Source organism: Nannospalax galili, unplaced genomic scaffold (genome assembly GCF_000622305.1).
Source record: "Nannospalax galili isolate Female #2095 unplaced genomic scaffold, S.galili_v1.0 scaffold538, whole genome shotgun sequence".
Lineage (NCBI taxonomy): Eukaryota > Metazoa > Chordata > Mammalia > Rodentia > Spalacidae > Nannospalax > Nannospalax galili.
The window spans coordinates 4,017,014-4,040,505 of NW_008343842.1; the positions used below are offsets into that span (position 1 = coordinate 4,017,014).

Genomic DNA, 23,492 nt, shown 5'->3' on the forward strand with positions numbered 1-23,492 from the left:
CTTTTTTGCGGGGGGGGGGGGGTGGTGGTGGTGGTGGAATATGTGGGCCTTGCTCCTGCCAAGGCCTCCCAGCTGCTCATATTTGTTTAAGTTTAACCTTAGTTGATCCACTGGAAAAGGAAACAGTCTAGTGTGTCATGCCAAGAGACATCTGCTGCTCTCTGGAGACCTCCTCAACACCCCAGAAATCTGACACTACTTGCTCACGAGGCTGACTACTCCCAAACTCAGAAACCTTCTGCCTCGAAGTAAGCGTAAATGATGGAGCAAGTCCGTGCCTCATATCAGCACATCATGCCATCAGTGCCACCCTGGGACACCTGATGGGAACTCAGTCCCACTGCAGATTTTCACTTGCGGTGTCAGGGGAGGCAACACCACATTTAGCATTAGGTCACATTCCGAAACTAATAGACAAGATTATTTTCTCTGTAAGTGCACCTATGGTACACACACGGAATCCAACAATTCCATGGTCCATCCAAACAGCCCAAGACCTACCCATGGGGCCACAGAATTGAAAGTGCAGTTGCAGTGTTTTCACAGATGAGGGCTCTAAGGCCCCCAGGTCTGCAGTGGTCTGCCTCAGGAGGCTGGAAAGACTTTTGCCAGGAGTGGGAGGAGCTGGCTCTGCTCCCCTCTAGCTGTGTGGCCTTGGCTGTGGTGACTTCACAGCATCTAAAACAGCAGGTTGACTGCATGGTTCTTCAGAAAGAACCATGTGACAGTGCCGTACTACGATGGCATCTGTCATCCTTGGGGTGCAGCACAGCCCTACTTGGTGCCTCCCCTGCTGCTGCTGCTGTGTGTAATACCCACTCTTTGCACACATGCCTGCAAGGTCCCTTAGGGAAGCTCATTCTATAACCTGGAAAGGTAGCCGGGGAGAAGGGTGCAAAATGACCAACATGTCATATACATGACATACCAAACCAGTCTCCACCCTCGTGATGCTATGGTCCATAGCGGTACTTTTTCTGAGATGGGTCTATAAGATGGACCCCAATAACTACCCCCTTAAGAAGCCCAGACCCTCACCTGGCCAGACATGGTTCTGCTCTCCCTTCCTCCCCATGAGTGGCTGTGTGAAGCGGCTCAGGTCTTGGCAGGTCTGCAGGACAGAGGAGGGGCAGCCAACTTACTGACGACGACTGATTACTAATCCACAGGAGCCCAGAGGTATGAACTCTGGTGTTCCTTCCTCCAACTTGGCCATCAGAAACTTTTGCACTCCCCAACTCACAAATCCTACATCCTACAAGTCAGGTCCTGAGCAGTGAACAAGCCATAGACAATTTGAATGAGTTCTCCAGAGGAAAAAAAACACCGAGTGAGCCAGTTCCATACAGCATACCTGGGGCCTCAGGAAGCCCTGAGTTCACAGCTGCAAATAGCTCACGTGACTATCGGCAGTCAGAACACCGCTGCCTGGTGGCACTGCATGTTGAGGCCACAGAGAGGATGACCCAATACCATCCAACCAAGGTTCTGCTTAACAGTACTCCCTGGATAGGCTGATGGCTGCTGAGTCCACCATCTCTAGGAATGTTCTAATGGTCAGCTGTCTATGGCTCCTTGCCCAAGGTGCAGCATCCCTGGTGAATGCAGGAAAGGGGACCTGGGTTACAGGAGCACAGGCTCCTCTATACCAGCTTCTTATTTAACAATCTGCAGGCTGTGATAACCAGCAACAAAGGGAACGCTCCACGGCCCAGAACTGGAGCTTCCTGGCCCGCCCTGCCTGGTGGGCCTTAAAACCCAGGCCAGAGAATGTTCTGATTGCTTGCTGGGGAAGCAGACACTGACAATGAAGGCCTTCAATAGCACTCATTCACGCCAGTCATCGATGAAGAAAGGGAGGCAGATGCCAGGAGCTTAACACACCACAGAGATGTCGGGGGAAAGAAGAGGGCAAAAAGAAGGGTGGAGACAGGGAGGAGGGAGGCATGTGGAAGAATCTGCAAGTCACAATTACAAAAACCACAATCCACCAATCTATCATGATTGTAAGACATCATGGGAGTCTTATAATTATGTGAATTACCCAGGCAATTCCCTAGGAAAGATGCCTTGGCATCTGAAAAACTCATCGAGATGCAAGAACTGCATCAAAACGCAAGCTACAGAGTCTTGCCACATCAGGTAGCCCTGGCTGGCCTGGAAATCACTCTGCAGCCCAGGCTGGCCTCAAGCTTGAGATTCTACTTTGGAGTGCTAGGGTTACAATAGTGCACTACCACACCCAGCTGAAAGTCAAGATCTTTATGAGCTAGTATGCTCTGTTCCTAAAAAAACTATACACAAGTTTAGGCATGGTGGCTCATACCTGTAATCCCATCCAAGAAAGTAAGGCAGGAAGATTGCCTGAGTTCAAGGCTACAAAGCAAGACACTATCTCAACCTCCCCCTCCCCCCAAAATAAGAGAAAAACATACCTAAGGCTAATATACTTTTCTTGGCAAATAACAGGTGGGAAAAAACTACCCAGTATTTCTGCTCTCTGTCTCTCAGATCTTGCTATATACTGTAGGAGCCTTGAACTTGTGATTCTTCTCCTAACTCCTGAGTGCTGGGGTCACAGATGTGAACCACTGTGTCTAACTCAACGGTCTCATCCTGTGCAGTCATGTGTGGCTTCTGGGGGACAAGGTATTTAGAATATAGTACAGGACCAGGAGAGAGATCTTAAGCACATTATCTGACATCTTTCTGCCTTATTATTCTTTCCTGTAATTTGGACTGTTGAGGGAATTAGATTAAACATGGGAAGTGTTTGGATCCATGCCAGGCTCGTGTCAAGCTCTTGGGGGATGCCGGCAATGGTTATCTGCCACGAAGGCTTCACTACAACACACAGGTCACAGATGAAACATAGACAGCTTCTCGGCCCCTCACAGGTCTGTCTCAAAGATCAGCAAAGACACTGAATCTGAAACAACTCTAAAGATACAAAGCATCTCTGAGCATCTATTAATGTTACCATTCTCACACCTCTTGACAGCAGAGGAAGAGGCAGGGGAGATGTGGAAAGACAGCTGAAACCAGAAATGGAGGCAAGGCCCTGGCTGCCCCATACCCACCGATCCCATCAGTAAGCACGTACACTGTCTGCCTTCAGGGACACCTAGGTGATACAAAGATGAAGGTGCCAGCTTCCTCAGTGCTGCCTGAGGCTGCTGGGAGAGCCTGACATATCCCGAAATAATTAGAAGACAAAAATGAACAGATGCTTTAAGAAGGTAGACATCAAACATGCAGAAGTCAGTTGTGATGAATCCAGCGGCTTCTCAGAGTGGCTCTGACCTGGGCCATCGAAAGAATGAGTCCTCACTAGGCTCAAGAGGCAGGTATACCTGAGTAAAGGTAGAGCACACGCCTCATGCCCAGGGCCTGTGGCACAGCAGAGAGCAGGCAGATCCAAGTGCTTCCTTCTGATGACCGACCCAGCTTCCACACCTGCACAGCCTGCCTTCCACGACACAGCCACAGACAGGGAAGACTGTCCTCTCCCCGTACATCAAGGCTAGTGCTCCACTGAATAGGACAGCAGACTAATTCCCAGTCTGGCATGTTCTGATCTTTATTCATTCTGGGTGTTCTTGTTCCCTTCCGTGAGCTGTAGAGGTGAGGGGTCTTCTGTGCTGCATGTTAATGACTGTGATGCTCCATGGGCATCTCAAGGGCTTTGGAATAATAGCATCTTAACATTTGAGCACTCCAGTTACTTCTGCCCATTTAAATTAGGGCTGGAAAACACAGCTCATGTGAGGTACCAACTCTAATCAAGTCTCAGGCCCAGAGGAAGCTAGAAGACCCAGGCTGCTAGACTGGCCTCCTTTCTGCCATTAGGACTGGGCTCTCCAGTGTCTAGCCACAGTGTCCGGCATCCCCGACCACACGAGCCCAGCAGAAGTCCCAGCACACAGCTGTTCCTGGAGGGCACAGGCCTGACCCAGGAGGAGGACCTGACTGGATGACCTGACAGGCCATAATCTAAGTAAGACTAGAAAGAGGTGAAATGGAAGTCAGGAGGTTCAAGTGACAGTCCACCCTGTGCCTTTCCTTCTTGGGGTCTCCTTCAGAGCACAGACAGCTGTGATGCTGCACAGGGCTTTGAGACAGTCCAGTGTGAATCTAGGATCAGATCCTGTCTCTGTGGAACCTCCCAGTTCTACAAGGTCAAGACCGTGAATGGCGGCAGGGCTTCTGATGAAGTGGTTTTAGTTTGGACGTGGTGGACAGTGGCTCCAGTTCCAACACCTACCCTGGTCTTCCTACTCTGTCCTACAGGAACAAAAGCACCCTCCGCCCTGAAGCTGAGTCTTGAGCTACACAACACAATCGTGTGGTGGCCATGCAGGCACCCAGCAATGGAGGCACTGTCATCCTCATCTTTCATGGGTGACCATCCCAAGAGTATTCTTCAGCTAACACATCCAGAGTGAATTCATTTTGTTACTCTGCAAAGGACACTGGTTTCCTTCAAGTGGTACTGAAAACAGGTGGAAGAGAACTCAAAAGCCCAAAGCCCAGCACCCTGGTAACTTCGGTTCATGGTGCTGCCATCTGTAATGGCTAACCAGTCCTATGCCCGAGTGCCACAGGTACAGCCCAGTACTAGGGCTTAAGACTGCTCCCCCACCTGGTCCTGGTGATCTCACCACCACATGTCCTCTTTCCCTATGTTCCTCCTGAAGAGGCTGTTCACTGCTGTCACTAGTCCTTTGGCCCTCAGATTCCCCTCTCCTTCATGATACCAGCCTTGCCTGGATGAGGTTCAACCTGCTGTGATACCCACACTACCATTAACAGCATACGTGCCCTCTCTGTTCCCTTGGTCCTTGGACAGTTTTGACGCTGGGGATTCACAACCATTTGCTTTCCTTCTGCAGCTGCTGCAACGCTGAGCCTCTTAAATTCTCAAGAACAACTGACTCTCACCCAGCTGGCCCTCCTGGCTTCCCGTGGAAATTACAAACTGGTGTTCATTCTTTACATGTAGAAGCTGAAGCCTGAAGAGACCAAATGACTCCTTGAAGGGCACTGGCCAGAAGGGAGAGAGCCAGGGTTGGAATGCAAGCCTCACCACCTGGCTGGCCAGTCTTCCTTCTCTTTCCTAGAACTGCAGAACCATCACCAGGCAGGCATCCCCTCTGCTCCTCACAAGCCATCCTTTCCCATGGCTTCTGTTCCCCTGGACGACACCCACATGAAACACCGAAGTCCCGAGAAGACCCGGGCAGCACTTTCTTGACTGTTCTCTATCACGTGTCACACTCAGATAATTTCATTTCTTCCCACTTGTCTCAGAGAAGGGGCTGCCCACTTGGAATTTATGAAGGGCAGTCTAATTACCTGACCCTTCCTGGTCTTCACCCTGCCTGCTCTATATCACGGACACAGTTGGTGTTCACAGTGCTCACTGGACACTGCTGGTGCCCATGGTGCTCACCCTCCTCTCCTTCCTTGACCTGGAATCTTTAGAAAGTCTGTCTCCTGGGATGAAGGTGGTTGTTGCTCTGGACAGCGACCCCATGTGTTCCAGGCAACGTTCTTTTCACGTTTGCCACATCTTTGGCATAACTATCTGACCAAAGAGGCACACATGACTTTGGGGCTATCTTTAAAGTCCCTTCTCCTTCCCGGGCTAGTGGCCTGAACATGAACAGCCTGGAACTGGGACTGAGAGGAGACAGACCCTGGCAAACATGAACGTCCCCCTGGCCCCGCACTCACCTGCAGGCATCAGTCACATTCAGCAGGCTGAACAATCACATCATCTTCCTACAGTCTTTCCTTTCTGCTAAGCCTGTAATCTTGACAGCTCTCCTGAACTTCTGACCCACATTTATTGGTATTAAGGAGTGTATCTACGCAGATGTTCACGTAGACGCTACAACACGTAACATCTTCCCTCATTCATGTATGTTCCCAATTCCCCATTTCTACTGGTTACGAGACACTTTCTCAGTTAACCGGGCTGCCCTCAATACATCTTCTTGTTCTTGCACACTTGGAGGCATGGTCCTGCAAACCCCCCCTCTCAGCCATCCCACCTGCTCCTCCGCCCTGTAGGTTGGGTTCTAGCTACATTTATGACTCCTGAGTGCTCCTGGCTGTAAGGCATTCCTGCCTCTAGCCTCTCCCAACCTAAGACTCCAAGATTACACAATTAAAATGTGGCTCCTATGCTGGTTCCTCATTCAGAAACTTTAACAACACTGCTCTGTCTCTGGAATAAAGACTGACATTTGAGATCTGACACTCTAAGACAAGTTCCCTTTGTTTCAGCCAAACTGGAGTGCTGGCCGCTCTCCAGGCCACTCTCCTCCTCCTCCTTCTAAGCCTCTGTTAAGTGTGCCACACCCCTGCCTGGAACCTCTCTCCTCCCTCAGTTCTGCCTATCAAGTTTAATTTTTTACTTTAGGGTGTGGCTCTGCGGTTCTCTGCATAAAGTTGTCTCTGATCTCTTATGCTGACATAATTTGTCCCTCTTTTGAACACCAAAATTATCTTTTCATCACTTTTATATGAACTTAACATATTCTGCCCCTTTTCAACTCTTTCCCATATGTATCACACAGGCCCACGGATATAAATGGCTATCATGACGTGGTGGAGCAAAGCACAGATGTGCAGCTAAGAGGCCTGTTCTGCAGTGTTTGGGGTGGACTGCTCCAACCAGGAGCAAAGGTGGTACAAAGGGGCTGTCACAGGGCCAAGCTTGGACAGGACCAAGTCAAGAGGCTGGGGAGAGGTGCTGCCCACCAGGCTTGAATGCCAAGCTGTTCACAAACTCAGGCACATAAACTTCCCTGTCTTCTGCCATGAAAAGCCAGCCTGGACTTCCAGGTAAAAAAAGGACTGAACGCAGACACACTTTCTCTTCTATCTGAAACCTCACTAAATCAAGAGTGGAGGTAGTGCCACAGATGGAGGCACAAGAGACGTCATGCTGCACAGCAAAGGGGGAGGCCAGCTGTCCACGGCGGGAGTCACCAAGGCTCAGGGAATGGCAGCGCTGTGGGTGTTGGAGTACAGACCCTCAGAGAATGGACTCGTCAAGTACATGAGGGAAAGAAATGCACAGCTCTCAAGAACGCCGACTTGACCGTGTCTCGAAACCCTAAGACCCACTTCATGGACCAGGAACTATTAGTGGATATGCCAAGAGCACTGGAGAGTGGTGTGACTTTGGACCTCTGGGCTGCTTTCCGGTGTGCTACCAAGCCCGTGGAGCTGTCTGCTGCTACTCCAGAACACCCAGTGGGCCATCAAACACTAATAGGGACTCACTGGTATACACATGGAAACTGTTCATTTGATGCTGGCCCTAGGTCACAGAGGGCTCCTTACTTGGCTAAAAGCATCATAACCCCATCGGGTCCTGGTGCCATGGGGCCATGTGCTCTTCTCCTTCAGGGATCTGATAAAGTTTTCTACTGCCACTGGGCTTCCATTTCCATGGGCACCAACAGCACTTCTGGGGGATTCTTGGTACAGGGCAGCCCCGTGCCAGGAGGCCCAGCACTCCTGTGTAGGCACCATGGCCCAGAAACAGCTCCCAACTCTTCCAGGCAACTCTAAGTATCCCCTAAGGGGTGGAAGCAGCCTTGCTCAACCACATATGATTGTTGCTACACATTCTCTTGTTACCGTTCATGATCACAGAATTTGTAACCATGCACTCCCGACCACTCCTCTGTGTGGCATTTCCTTCCTGATCACAACTATCAGTGATCGCTCAAGTTCCACTTTAGTAAGTCCAGCACTTATCTCTTCACTTCGCTGTCTCTGCCTTGTCTTTCTTTAGGTGAGCTGTAGCTTGCCCCACGAAGTCTGTGGTCACTGCTCCTTTTCCTCTTATTAACGCTCCTTTCTTCTGGTGACGTTTCTGTGCTGGACAATTTTAGTTGTCGAACTGACACATCTGGGCAGAGGGAAACTCAGCTGAGGCATTTCCTCTATCAAATTGGCCTGTGGGCATGTCTGTGAGGCATTTTCCTGACGGTTGAGTGACGTGGGATGGAAGGGCCCAGCCCACTGTGGGTGGTGCCACCCCCTGGCAGGTGGTAAGTCCGTGTTGTATGAGAGCAGGCTGGGCGCAGGTCAGAGCGAGCTGGTCAGCAGCAGTCCTATGTGGTTTCTGCTTCGCTCCTGCCTCCAGGTTCCTGTCCCATCTACCCTTCAGCACGCACACAAAAGTAGAAGGTAGAGCAGTTTATTAATGAATGAATTTAAGTGCTACTCCTCTGGATGCCTCTACAGTGCAGCTAAACTATTGGAAATTTTAAAGACTGTGGTACTTTTAAAAAGTGGGACTTGTGGTGGGGTATGTTGGCACGCCTTTAATCCCAGCACTTGGGAGGCAGAGGCAGGTGGATCTCTGTGAGTTCAAGGCCAGCCTGGTCTACATAGTGAGTTCCAGGACAGCTGGGGCTACAAGGAAACCCTGTCTCAAAAAGACCAAAGGGAAAAAAAAAAGTGGGACTTGTGATATTAATGTTAACATGAGATCTTGGGGACAAACAAGAAAGGAAAGCTTATAGTTTAACAGGGATGTGTTTGTCCATCAGGTTGAAAAGGGATGAGCTTGTGCTGGCTAGTGCTGGCTATCAATTTGACAGCCTGGGAAAAGGAAACTTCAGTTGAGAAATTACCTCTATCAGACTGACCTGTGCCCATGTCTATGGGGGTATTTTCTTGATTACTAACTGATGTAGGAAGGCCCAGACCATAGAAAAATGGTCACTGAGCAAGCAAGGTTACTTATGTAACCTGTAAGATGAAATAAACCCTTTCCTCCTACAAGCTGCTTTTGGTCAGCTTGCTGATGTTTTATCACATCAACTGAAAAACCAAACTAGGATAATATGCGCATGTGTTTGTGTGACTTCTGATATTGGTACACATACATGTGTATGCATGTGCGTGCAGGCCAGAGGTCAACGTCAGGCTCTACTGCTCTGGCAGTGTCCACCTCACTTCAGTGAGAGACAGGGTCTCTCACTGAACCTTTGGCTCACCGGGCTCACCGTTAGGCCAGCTGGAAGGCCAGCAAGCCCTGGAGATCCTCCTGTTTCCGCCTCCCCGGTGCTAGGGTTGTAAGCTCACGCTCCCTGGGCCAGCATTTTTATGTGGGTTCTGGTGATTGAACTCAGGTCTGCATGCTTGCAAAGCAAACACTGAGCTAGCTCTTTAGCTCCCCAACTGCTACATTTATTTTCTAAAAATTTTAATTACTTGTGTCTGTGTAAGGGTATGCTGCCTGTGTCCAGGTGCCTGCAGAGGCCAGAAGAGGGCACTGTATCCCTTGAAACTGGAGTTACAAGTGGTTGTGAGCTGCCTGATATGGGTGGTGGGAAGTAAACTTAGGTCTTCTGCAAGAGCAGCAAGTACTTTCTTAAGCGCTGAGCCACATCTCAAGCCCCGCTATTTGCTCATTTTAAGACACCATTTTCTCTTTGGTGCCAAACCTTACAGTGACAACACAGTGTGAGGAGAAGCGCATGTGCTGACCAGTAAGGCAGGGCCATCAGCTTGCCAGGGAGATCCGGACAAGCAGGAATGCTCTGATTGTTACTCTGTCTTTTAAAGACATACTCCTGTGTGTTGGAATGTGTGTACAAACAACATGCCCTGGTGACACAATTTACAACACGGAAACTCTGGAGACACAGCCACCAACTGGAGATGATAAACCAGAGGTGGGATACTCAGCAGCTGTTGGGAAGAGGAGGTAGAGCAGCAAGGACCGAGATTAAACTGGATCCATGCTCTATAGACAAATGAAGTACACACAGGGGTAAGTTGTCACCTGTGACCCCATTCTGGGCAAAACCCAAGCGCTACTACCTCACAGCCGCTCCCTCCTGCAAGGACACAGCTAGTGGCATGAGCTCGCATTTCCGAATGACAGCCACTTTGGTGGCTCTGAGTGGCAAAGAGGTCAGTAGAGCCTTAGCATATTACTTCTATTCATTCTTCTAACCTTTTCCTTTTTCCTTTTCAGCAAGTATACATCAATGCAGTTTAAAAGCAGTCCTCCAGGCACTCTAGACTAGGGGGCTGAAGGCTCTGACAGTCTCATCAACATAGCCTCTGGAAAACAGATTAGTTCATAAAAGCTACATAAGATAACGAAACTAGTGGAGAAGCAAAAGGATTCAGCACAAACTAACCACCACAGCCTGCTGACTGCCTAACTTCTACCAACCCCAGGCAGTGGTTTCTGTTCACTGACAGGACAGGCAAGGCTTCTGAGAAACCAGCAAGGCTCTTTCCACAGTCAGTGCCTCACCCCTTGTCTGAAAGCTCCAGTCAGAATGCTGTATAAGCTATGGTTCAATAAAACTCACTGTCCACATCACTCTCAACAGCCCAACACAATGAGGATAGAAAGGAGCAGAGCCGGGCATGGTGGCGCAAGCCTCTAGTCCCAGCACTTGGGAGGCAGAGGCAGGTGGATCTCTGTGAGTTCAAGGCCAGCCTGGTCTACAGAGTGAGTTCCAGGCCAGCTGGGGCTACAGGGAAGCCCTGTCTCATAAAGACCGGAAAAAAAAAAAAAAAAAAAAAAAGGAAAAAGAAAAAGGAGCAGAAAGGCAGTATCTATCAGGCAACCAGGAAACAGCCACGGTCAGGAAGCTGGATTAGCCCTCCCCTTTCCCTCCAAACACTGAGCTAGCTACGAGCAGTGGTTCCGGAGGAGTCATGTGAAAGCAAGCACCCCTTCCTGGAAGCTGACGAAGCTTCCTTCATGAAGAACCATCTTCAAACACAGCATTAAATTAAGTACCTAGCTTGCCAAAATTTATTTCTATCATTTCTTAAGACAGGGGCTCACAACTGGCCCAGCCTGGTCTAGAATGCATTATGTAGCCCAGGGTGGCCTCCAACTCCACAGCAACGCTCCTGCCTCAGCTTCCTGAGGACTGGGATTACAAATGTGAGCTACACCCCTAGCTCATGTGGTTTGTTTTAGGCAGCAGCATCCAGTCCTCTCTGATTACCAACCCACCTACCACAGGCTCATTCCTCCCAAACTATAGAACTCAAAGCTAGAAAATGTGTAAAAGATACTACAGAAAAGAAGATTCGTAGGTCAGAGAGATAACTCAGTGCCGAAATACTGTCTCCATAATAAGCACGCGGCCTGAGTTAGGATCTGGAGCGGCCACCTCAAAAACTCCCAGTGTGGTGGTGTATGGCTGTCACCCCAGCTAAGTCAGAGGAACAGAGACAGGAGGATCCCTAAAGTTCACTGGCCGGCCAGCCAGGCTAGCTGAATCAGTGGGCTCCTGGTTCAGTGAGAGACTCTGTCTCCAAAGAATAAAATGGAGACACTCTGGCCGGGCGTGGTGACAGACACCTTTAATCCCAGCACTCAGGAGGCAGAGGCAGGTGGATCTCTGTGAGTCCAAGGCCAGCCTGGTCTACATAGTGAGTTCCAGGACAGCTGGGGCTACAGGGAGACCCTGCCTCAAAAAAAAAAAAAAAAAAGGAAAAACAAAACAAACATGCATCCACATCCACACCCACATGAACATGTACATACACCACACACATATACAACACCCCCCCATATATATTTGTGACCTTACCCATTGAAAAAGAAAGTGATTTAAACGTCTCCAAAATTAAGAATCTCTGCTTTCAAAAGATATTGCAATGATGGTCACAGATTGAGAGAAAAGTGCCTGTGATAAAAAAACTCAGCGGGGCGTGGTGACATAGGCCTGCAAGTCTACCACATAAGAGACTGAGGCAGGGGCATTACTGAGAGTTCAAGACTAGTCTGGGCTATAATAGTAATACCAAAAAACCACCCCAAACAAACAAACAAAAAGCAAGCAAAACATAATAAAAGAAAGCAAAAAAAAAAAAAAAAATCAAACACCCTTTTATGTTGAGCCAGGCATGGACACCATTGTAATCCCAGGACTTAGGAAGCTGGAGCAGGAGGATGACCATGAGTTTGAGGCCCACCTGGGCTAGAGCAAGACCTTGTCTCAAAAAAGAAAAAAGACAAAAAGAACTTGTGTCCAAAATACATGAAGAATTCACAACTCATTAACAAGAAAAGAAACAACCCAATTTTTAAAATGAGCCACAGATGAAAGCAGGCATTCCATCAGGTGACTGGTGACCTCACAAACAGATGCTCCAATGGAGAAATGCAAACCCAGCTCCCACCAGCATCACAACACCCCTCCTAGGTGGCTGAGCTCAACAGGCCTGCAACCAAGGACTGTAGGGAGCAGCACAGTAGTGCTGACAGAAGGATCCAGAAGGGCAGACCACTCTGGAACATGGCCTGGCAGCTTCTTTATAAAGATGAGCTGTCAGGTCCCATAAGCCCTACTCTTATGTATTTGTCCTAGAGAAACGAGACCTCATGTCCACACAAAAGTCGGTGTGGAGATACTTAGGGTAGCTTTGCTTGCAACTGTCAGAAACTGAAAACAACCCACTATCCCTTCCGTGGGGAACAGTTAAACTATAGCGTATTTCTACAATGGGCTGTAACCCAGCAATGAAAAGGAACAAATTACTAATGTGATTGACACAGGGATCTCAGATGCATTGCAGTACACAAGAGGGACATACTGAATGATTCCAACATACAAGAAAAAGGCAGAATCACTGGACAGACCACAGCTGCCAGGGAGAGGGAGCTGTGAGGGGTGGACTGTGGGGGGACAAAGGGAAAAATGTAATGTGATCAAACTTCATATTTTGATTATGTCTGGCAAGTACACAATTCTTTTTGCCCAAACTCATGGCACTGCACAAAAACTGATAAATTTTTCTTTTTAAAAAGTTACAAATGGGAGCCGGGCATAGTGGTACACGCCTTTAATCCCAGCACTTGGGAGGCAGAGGCAGGCGGATCTCTGTGAGTTCAAGGCCAGCCTGGTCTACATAGTGAGTTCTAGGTTAGCCAGAGCTACAGGGAGACCCTGTCTCAAAAAGACCAAAAAAAAAAAAAAAAAAGTTACAAATGGAAACTACACAATGTAAAACAATAAAACAACCAGGGTGAAGATGGCCACAACGCTTCTACATGCTAGAAGGAGAGACCTGGACAGGACCACTGGAGGCAACACTAAGTGCCATACTGGCCAAGGTATAAAGAAGGGCCCTTCCCCACCTCATGGGGATGTGGGCCTGCCGGGACTGAAAAGGGACTCTGAGAATGCACAGGGGCATCAGGCCAGGCAGGGGTCCCTCAGACCCTCCCTCTGCAGGCCGGCATCCACATCCAGAAACTCAATGTTATGGAGGCAACACAAGCAAACCATGGCAACTGCCAGCACAGCTCTGCCTAGCAGCATCTTGCCCTGCCATCAGGACAACGAGACCGCACCCCACCGCCAGCCTGGACCTGAGGGCTCTGGGCTAGTTTCCCTCGCCAATGACCTGAGGTTGAGGGCAGGCTCAGGCCAATTTCTGCAGCAGTGCTTGCTGTCATTGCTCCGTGGCTGTCACCTGGGGTGCTAACCTTTTCCTTGCTGCACTGGTGGGTGCGCAGAAGCCCCGCCCCTCCTAGGGCACAGGCTACAGGCATGAAGCATGGAAGACAAGGCCGGCTCTACCCAACTGCCCAACCTAAGCAGCACACAGTGGCAGCCCTTCCCACCACAGCTTTGACCCTCGTGTCCTGTGGGGAGTGAGGAGGCCATACCTTCCGTCTTTCCGTCCACAGGCCCCAGCCTCTTGGTCTCTGCTGTGAGCAGCAGCTCGTACGGATGCTCGCCTTCTGCTGGGAGGGTGCTGCCCTGAGTCCTGGGTCTCATAGCCAGGTCCTAGGAGACAAAAACCCAGAGCGTTGGGCACTCAGACGAGTGGTGCTGAAAACCCTGAGGTTCTCGGTCCTCCACACCTGCACCTGGAGGAGGAGGAGGCCAGTTGCTGTCACATACCCCCTGCTTGGGTTTGTCCCAAAGATTTACAAGCCAACACTTGACCCCCAGTGCTCAACGAAGGGAAGAAGACAAAGCTTGGAAGAGGTGGAGAGTCGTGTGGTCATCAGGATCACCACCTGAGTGGAGTTCCAGTGGACAGGGGATTCACTAGTGTCACACTACAGCAGAACCACCTCCTCCACCCTCAGCCCCACCATGTGATGCATGGCCATGCTGTGATGCAGCCAGAAGTTCCCTCACCAAAAGCTAAGCAGATGGAGCCACCTCATCTTGGCTCTCTGGCTTAAACCTCTTTTCTTGATAAAGTACTCAAACTCAAGTATTTTGTTACAGCAACAGAAAAGACTAAAGTAATTCCTATACACGGTCTCTGACTAGAACTGTCCTTTTTTCTTGTCTCATTTTATCCTTCAAAAAAAAAAAAAAAAAAAAGACAAAATCCTTGGGGCTGGAGAGATGGCTCAGTGGTTAAGAACACTGGCTGTTCTTGCAGAAGACTTGGGTTTGAATCCCAGCACCCACATGGCAGTTGACAACTGTCCAAAACTCCAGTTCCAGGGGATTCAACAGCCTCTTCTGTGCTCCACGGGCAATTCATGACACGGGTGCACTAACCAACACGCAGGCAATAAATACACGCATACACATAAAATTTAAAAAAAAAAAAAAAAGACAAAATCCAAGGCTGTTCCTTCTCTGGCCTCTCCATCTTCAGCGTTTTCTGTGGAGAACGCTTTCCCACTGGTTGTTGTCTAAGCTGTGTCTTAACTGCTGTCCCAAAGCTAGCACCCTTCCCACCTCAGAATGACAGACCCTCAACACTTCGGTCACTAGAAACAAAGTGGCCTGTCAGTGCCTTTCCTGGGACCTCTACGGAAGGTTTTCCTCTCCCTAAAACTGCCTGCTACCACATTATTTATCTTTTTTTAAAAAAATTTTATTTTGAGACAGGGTCTCCCTGTAGCCCCAGCTGGCCTGGAACTCACTGTGTAGAACAGACTGGCATTGAACTGACAGAGATCCATCTGCCTCTGCCTCTGCTGGGATTAAAGGTGACAGAATATGTGAACTGCAAAAGAGTCACAAGCCTCATTAAGGAAAGCCATAAATCCCTTAAAGTGTCTAACTGGCCCTAAATTAGCAGCCTGGCCTTGCTTAAGCCTTATCAACTGGTCACTCCCTGCAGGGGCTGAGAGAGACTGTGGAGCCTACCTGTCTCCTTTAGTGCTATAGACCTGCCTGTCTGAGAAGAGAGACCCTCAAGGACACTAAACCTGGGCACTCAAAGTGCAGCTGTGTCTCACAACTTTCATATAAAAACCCTGTGGTTTCTTTGTCTAGTTGTAGAAGCCTAGTTCCCGTGGACAGCCTCTACCCTCACTGTGTCTTCTTTGAATACAGGAAGATCTATTCCTTGCCTGCTGCAGGTCTGGCTCTGGTTTCCTGTCTCCTACTCCTCTGTCTTTCCTTTCATTCTCCAAAAATCTAACAAAAGGCATGCACCGTGCTTGGCCCTGCTACCACATTTATAATAGGACTTCACACCACTCCAACTACCTCTGAGAGTTAGCAGCTAGAACATGAGTTCATATGGGTGAAAGCAGCTGTCTACTGAGAAGGTCCTGAGTCAGGAGGTTAATCATCTCCCATGAAGGAGCTAGACCCGAGGGGCCTCTGCGCCCCACAGCTACAGGGCCTTGGTCAGCTAAGGGCCAGGGAGCCACAGTCATGTCACTGGCCTTGAGCCAAGCTAGGAAAACCCAAACCACAGTGCTAGAGACAAAGAAAGGGGCACGGGAACCCTGCTCTGATGATTCTACTCATCCGTTCGCAGGCACCAGATGCTTAAAGGGCAAATGAAGAATAATCACATCACAGCTACTAGAATCAAGCCAGAGAAGAAAATCTGATTTGTTTGAAGGGATGAGTGCAGACTAGGACAAAGTGGAGGAAGATGAGATTCCCAGTCGCACCTAAGGAATCTGGAGACCCCACAAAGGGACTCCTTTGCAGTGTCCCACAGCATAATGGGAATGCACTGACTGGGTTAGTATTTAACCAGGATCTCTTCTGCACCCACCTACTGACAGGACAAGGACTCTCAGAGCCTCAGAGTGAAGAAGTCCTTGTTCCTGTTTGCTAACAAGGGTGCCAACTCCAATGGCAGAATGATGGTCCCATTCAGAAAGTCAGATGAGCACAGAAGGAACCTTTGCCATTTATTTAGGCAAGTAACCTGGAAGCCAAAAGCCCTTCCATTCTAGGAGCTCTATGGGTTGGTATCAGTTATTCTTTGCCTTTTCGCAGAACAATTAAGGGAACAAAGAGGGGCCATTAAGCAGTTCACACTGTGTCAACAACACCACAGGCTTTCCTGGCAGGAATTTGTGCTCCATAGGTTTACACACCCACATGATTCCTCCAGGAAGAATCCTGGAAATCTGGTTCCTGCTGGTTCTCACCCAGCCCCTGTGCTTCTCAGAGAGGGAACTGACAGCCTGGTTTCTGCCCTTTCATCTGTAGCTCCAGAAAGGGCATAGGACCTGCCCAAGGTTACTCAAAAGTTACTACAGAGCTATAGCCATTAAACTCTATTCCTCAAATTCTGAGCCAGATTGGCCTCATTTTTCCTCCATCCAATTTGGAACATTTTCTCTCCTTCAGCTGCCCAGTCAAAGTACCTGCTTGGATCCAGGCAGTAAATGAGGGCGTTTGTTTCCTCTTGTACTGGCTCCAACCAGCAAGGGGATTGAAACCTCACAGTCAAGCAATAAGCTGCTTTTCGTGAGCGGTCCTTGCTCCCCAAGAAGCAGCCCCGTGTCACAGTGACTATGGCAATAACTGATTTTCAGCGGAAAGGATTCTGCTCTTTACTAAATTACTTCTTAATCTTCTCTTCCCCTTCCTCCAGGGCTGGCGATAAATCAAAACTGAAGAAATGTATTTCAAGTTTGTGAAGGGCAGCCCTTCAGGGGCAGAGAAGAGCTGAGAGCAGCCACCACCCACCTGTGACCCGTGGAATGTCCAGTGGGATGTGGGTGGCTTTCTGAGAAGCCCCATAGCAGCTGCAATCCCCAAGAAAGCTTTGAGTTGTGAGCACAGAGGAGCCCACAGCCAGCCCTGAGCAGCTGGCAGCCCACTGTCACTGCAAGTGTCTGTGTGCACGTGCCTGTGTGTGTGTGTGCATCTGTATGTGTGTGCTATGTGTGTCCGTGTGTGTGTCCGTGTGTGTCTCAAATTCTTAACAATGGCACCATGATGGGGTCATTACTCAAACTCTCCCCCATGATTCTCATGGTTTTTCAAATACCAATGGTGTCGGTCCAACTGATTCTAGAAGACGTATCTCACACAAGGAAACGGAGACACCCCGCCCCAACACCGTGCCACCTTTGGATGCTACATGACTGTCCCAGGAGAAAAAGAAAAGACCCTGTTCCCAGTGTCTAGAGTCTGGCCCTGTGTCTGGGCACTGGCCCATTACAGAGTGGTCAAGGCATTAGGAGATCCAGGCCCAGCTGAACATACTCCCCAACAGCAGGTTTCTCTTAGTAGAAAGAGAGGGTTGGAGCAGCCTCTCTACTGGACTATTTACTATACACAGCTAGCAGCGCATCGTTCCCCAGAGGCAACGTAAGGGGCTGCAATTCCAGAGACCTTTGAGACCAGAAACAAGCATTTTAAAATTAAAGGTATAGGGGGCTGGAGAGATGGCTCAGTGGTTAAGAACACTGGTTGTTCTTACAGAAGACCCGGGTTCAAATTCCAGCAGCCACATGGCAGCTAACACACACACACACCAAAAAAAAAAAAAAAAAAAAAAAAAAAAAAAAAAAAAAAAATAGAAAAGAATCTGTCCCTAGCACAGAAATCTTTCACCATTGCCAACACTGATTTCTTAATTTTTAAAAAGGCTTCTTGAACCAGGTGGAAGACTCAGTGTATCACGGATGAGGCCCCCCATCTTGCAAGCATGAGGACCTGAGATTGAGTGCCAGAATCCATGTAAAAAGCTGGGCATGGTGGTGCATGCTTTTAATCCCAGTGCTGGGAGGCAGCGACAGGATTCCTGGGCTCACTGACCAGCCAGGCTAAACTACCTGGTGAGCTCCGGACCAATGAGAGGCTGTCTCAAAGGAGGTAGATGGCAGTTCTTGAGAACACCATCTGAAGATGTCCCCCAGCCTCCATATGCACATGTGTACACACATTCACACACAAACACACATAAATGCATATTCTAAAAAAAAGGTTTCCTTCAAATTATGCACCTCATTCAACGAAAACCATCCTTTTATATTGAATAAATCAGTTTACCTTACTGGATGGTCCCTGGTAATACTAAGAAAAAAAAAAACCCAACTAACTCCAACTTTTAGGGGCAAAATGATGAGATTTAACTGGTTTATATTATCTGAATTTTAAAAATTAAAGTGTACTAGGCCATTAAATGAGCTACAATATAATGCTTAAATAAAATATTACTATTATTGAATACTAATATGTTTACAGCAATAAACATGCTCTCTGAAAGGCAGACAGCATTAACAGAATAGAATGAAGATGAAAGATTAAGGAAACAGTTACCTTCACATATGTGAGAAGACTGAGCTATGTACCTCATGTATAGCCATCCCCCCATCCACCCTTTTTTTTTTTTTTTTTTTTTTTTTTTTTTTTTTTTTGTTGTTGTTGTTTTTTGACACAGGGTCTCCCTGCGGTTGGCCCTGCTGGGCTGAAACTCACTATGTAGACCAATGTGGCCTTGAATGCACAGGTATCTACCTGCCTTTGCCTCCCCAGTGCTGGGATTGAAGGAGTGCACCACCATGCCCAGCCGGTTTTTGGTTTAATTTATTATTATTTTTTAAAATATTTTATTTATTTTTATATGTATGTGTGTATTGCCTGCATGTAGGTTAGTGCACCCATGCTGTGCAATGCCTGCGGAAGACAGAAGAGGTCTGTCAAATCCCCTGGAACTGGAGTCACAGACAATTGTTAGCTGCCATGAGGGTGCTGGGATTCAAACCCAGGTCTTCTGCAAGAACAATCAGTATTCTTGACTACTGAGCCATCTCTCCAGCCCCTTATTATTTTTATTTTGTAAGTGTAGTGCCTGCATGTATGTTAAGTGCACCCATGTTGTGCAGTGCCTGCAGAGGTAAGAGGAAGCCACTGGATCCCCTAGAACTGGAGTTACAGACAGTTAGCCGTCATGTGGGTGCTGGGAATTAAACTCAGGTCCTTAGCCACTGAGTTATCTCTCCAGCCCCCACCTGGTATTTTTTTGAGATAGGTCTTATACTGTAGCCCAGGCTGACCTGGAATTCACTGTGTAGCCAAGACTGGCTTTCAATTCACAAAAATTTTCCTGCTTCAGTTTCTCAAGCGCTGACATTACAAGTGTGAACCATTGCTTGCATCCAGTGATGTTGCTTTATTAAGAAATAAGACTATTTGGGCTAGAGAGAAGGCCTAGCATGTAGAGGTGCTTGCCAGCAAGGCTGAACACCTGTGCTTGGTCTCTGGGAGTCACAGGGTGGAAAGAGAGCAACAACTCCTGAAAGTTGTCTTCCAACATTCACAGGTACAACCACACATACCTAAGAAACTGCTTTACTGGGAGAAAAAATGCTACTTCAAATCCCTGTGACAAACTTAACCCTCTCTTTTACACCACCAAGTCTTTTAAATATTAAAGAACTAGAGATACAAGCTTTCTGTCTTCTACTCTTTGGTGCACCTAGACTTCATGTGATTATGGGATCTGTGTCTGTGATGATTGTTTTCATGTATTGTCTGTATCAAAACAATTTTTAAACTATGGCCATTTTAGCTTTTTTCCTTTCTCATTGTTTTATTGTGCACAAAAATTATTGGTTTTATTTTTGGTATGCCTAATCAAAATACACATGTACAAATGTATAAATATTTTGATGATATACTCAAAGGCCTTATAAATGGGTACCCTAATTTAAAAAAATCTATTAAACAGGTCTTCAAGTTTATTAAATGTTTCACAAAACTTTCAAATGCTGATTACCTATATAAAACATCTAAAATGGTTATATAAAATCCTATTTGTTAAACACCTTTTTTGGTTTTAGTTTACTTTCAAGGTGTTTTAAGGTGTATTCATTTTATTTGTCTACTTCAAAGATAATTTGGTTTAAAAATAATAAGCCACATTCTCAAAAATAATTATAACACATTAGTTATTAAAATCTATCTTATATATAATTAGATATATATACACAGTCAACATAAATTTATGTTTCTTAAATTTACTTGATATCATATTAACTTTTAAATGAGGTTTCATACAAACTAAAAATGTTAAATTAAGACAAAAATATTTTTTCATGTCAAAATATTCTCTCTTTAATACTTATCTACATGGTTCCTGGTATTAAAATATATAAATTAATTTTAAGTACCTCTCCATCTTTCCTCATTTCCCGCCTGTTCCTCTCCCCCCCCATTCCCCTTCCTTCTTACTCTCCACGTCTCTTTTCCCATCCCTTTTCTTGTGCTCGCTCTTCCTCTACCGCCTGGTCATGCCACACTCACGGTTGAGTTTTTCAAACTGAGTCCAAAAGACACACTGGTGTGCTGAAAAACTCATTCCTTCTACTGGTTACAGGACACTGTTTCCGGGGAAGGAACATACCCTGTCTGTCCAGGACAGGAACCTGCTCTGTCCTCTCTGGTGAACACACCTCCCTGGTGTCTGTAGGACGCTACCTCCAGTAGACTGGGACCACTCCTCGGGCTTCTGACAGAAAGGGATGCCTTTCTGCACGTTGGTTCCGCACATACTTGTTTGACACAACCAATAGTTCACGTGTCCCCCTCTCCTTCTTCCTCCTGCTCCCTTGGTTCCTTGTTTCTGTCACCTTTCTCCCGGGCATCCTCACTGGCGTACCCAATTCCACCTCTCAGGGTGAGAGAATCCTCATCATCTTCTACCTATTTACTCAGTTTCTCATCCACTTTCTTATTGCTGCCTATTTAATCTGTCATCATGGGAACCCCTCAGTCTAAGTCTATGGCTCTCACTCCCTTGACTTGTCTTCTCAAATCCCTAAAGCAACCAGGACTTTCAAATATAATTACATCAAAGCGCCTAAAGGTTTTATGAACCACTTCCTGGCCACAATACAAAGTAGACAGTGATTCTGTCTGGCCAAACACAGAAACCCTATATTTCAATATTTTGAGAGATTTAAAAAGTTTATTTAAGTCTGAGGAGGGAAACAACACAGTTTTCCTTAAATGATCATACTAGAGATTGTGAACTTCAATTTGATAATACTTTAATGTACCAATTGCTTTTCTATACCCAGTGTTTACATTTCTTCAAAACCCAAAGCAAGTTTTTAGTAAACCATTCTCTTTAATTACATAAAATAACAAAGATTATTAATGGTTTTATGTTTTCTATAAGGTTTATCTGGAAACTTATAAAGCACAGTGTGTAAATGGATATTAACTTAATTACATTATCTTAGGTGTGTAATTTAGATTCCATGTTCTTTTATAAGATGCTGCTGCACATCACTCCTAAGTCAAAAACTGCCATCTTCATGACTTCAGCTGTGTCTCCTTACTAAAAATCATCACAATTGGGCCTGCTGACAGTCATGTTCCTTTATCAAAGGAGGGGTAAGCAGGGTCACTGGACCCTCACCTGAGTATTCAGCCATTCTTCTCAGCCACCTGTATGTATTTCTGCCCTAATTGCAAACGATAGCCTACATTTAAAAAGGGCTATAGTATATAATCTTGGGAAGGCAAAGGCTGCAAAGAGAGGGCTTGACCCGTGAGGTTATAAAAAAGTCAACATCCAGTGCAAATATCCTCAGGTCACTCCTACCCCTCAGTCTTCTCTGTAAGTAAGCTCAGTGAACTCATTGCTTCCCCAGGAAAACTTTAATGCAACCAAACATTTGTTTGATGCTAGAACCTTTGAAGGGGGTAAGCCTTGCTTAGTATCCCCGGGCCAAAGTCATAGCTTAGTCAACTGGTTTAAGGATGTCTAGTAAATTTTATCTAAAAATGGGTTTTGCCCAAGCTTAATCTGCATAAAACATGATAATTAAAAGTACCAGATTGGTATAACTAACCTTCTTGGATGTTTAACAGCCAGACTTTGGGGCCTATACTAATCTGGTCAGAGGGACTTAAAGGGACAGTTTTTGTTCCTTGCCCTCTAGGTCAACTAAGTTCCAGGGGACTATGGAGCATCTCTCAAAATGTCCCGTAACTATAATGAGTCATCTGTCCTCTTGTTCAGGGAGGCCATGGAGACCCCACAAGATGGACTTGAACCAGTGTCCAGTCTACTAAGAGGAGGGTCAATTCAGAGGAAACATTTCTTCCATGCTTCCAAGTGAAGCCAGCTACGGTCAAGCAGGACTTTTGACTTATCTTCACATAGATGGAACTGGAAAAAGGAGCCAGGGGCTCCTCCCAAGCCCATGTGACCCCTGAGAAACAGATCCTCAACAACCTTAAGAGTAAAAATGAATTGGTTTATTTGGTCTTAAATACCCAAAAGGAAAGTATAACCAAAAATTAAAGTGATCAGTATTTCTTTAAGAGTTCAAAGGATTGAACTTCCCAGACATTAGGCTTCAGTCTCTAACTGCCCCCAATCCTCCATCCACGATGTTACAATCGGAACAATACTGGTCTAGCCCCAGTGCTACTTTTCCTTTGCTGCTCCAAGATATATACCTGTATCTCCCCACCAGTCAAGAATACCTACACTCCAGCCATTCTCATACCTAGAGTAACCCTATAGGCCTCAGGAGAGGTGCATGATTCTCTCTCCACAGAAACAGAAAAGAGCAGAGCAAAAAGGTCAGCTACTCTAGCAGTGCTGGTGGGAATCAGCCTGGTATCATCTGTAGCCACCACAGGATTCACAGCAGGGAGCCTGGGACATACCTTGGTCTCAGCCCAACACCTCTCTCAGGAGATCCAGGACCTCAAGCAGGAACTTAACTACAGCAGTGGAAGCAACAGCCCAGTCAATCCAGATCTTACAACAGAAAGTGTCCTCCCTAGCCGAAGTTGCCCTCTAGAACAGGTGAGCCCTGGATCTATTAACTGCAAAAAAGGGAGTTTTCTTGGGCAAGGAATGCTGTTAATTATGTCAACCAATCAAGTAAGGTTGAACACAACATAAAATGCCTCCATGCCAAGGATTTCTTACTTAAAAACTTCTCAGTACCAGCAGTCACCCCAATGGGGTATCTTTTCAGGACAGACTCCCTGGCTTCTGCCCTTACTTGGGCCCCTGCTCTCTGTTACTCTGGTGCTAACCATTGCTCCTTGCCTCTTCAGATATTTTCAGGGCTGGATACAACAACTAACTCATACCAGCTTTAATCAACTGTTATTTTCTTTCCCCCCATGTGTATAAATGTCTGTCAACCACCGAGAACTTTGTCTAGATGCACGAGCTGGAGACCCCCGCTCCCTGACTGGACCCTGACTCCAGCCTTTCCTTCCCCACACTGACCTTGACCAGCAGGAAGTAGCCATGATGAGAAAACG

At 47.1% G+C, this 23,492-nt stretch overlaps 1 protein-coding gene across 13 annotated transcripts in view; it reads right to left on the minus strand.

Moving 5' to 3' along the window:
* Positions 1 to 23,492, minus strand: part of Anks1a (ankyrin repeat and sterile alpha motif domain containing 1A) — a 185,550-nt gene that overhangs the window by 61,603 nt on the left and 100,455 nt on the right. For all 13 annotated transcript variants that reach the window (XM_029566911.1, XM_008840116.3, XM_029566910.1 and 10 more), the window contains one exon: positions 13,685 to 13,805. In XM_029566911.1, coding sequence (XP_029422771.1) covers positions 13,685 to 13,805 — 121 coding nt within the window. The remainder of the gene's footprint in view (positions 1 to 13,684; positions 13,806 to 23,492) is intronic.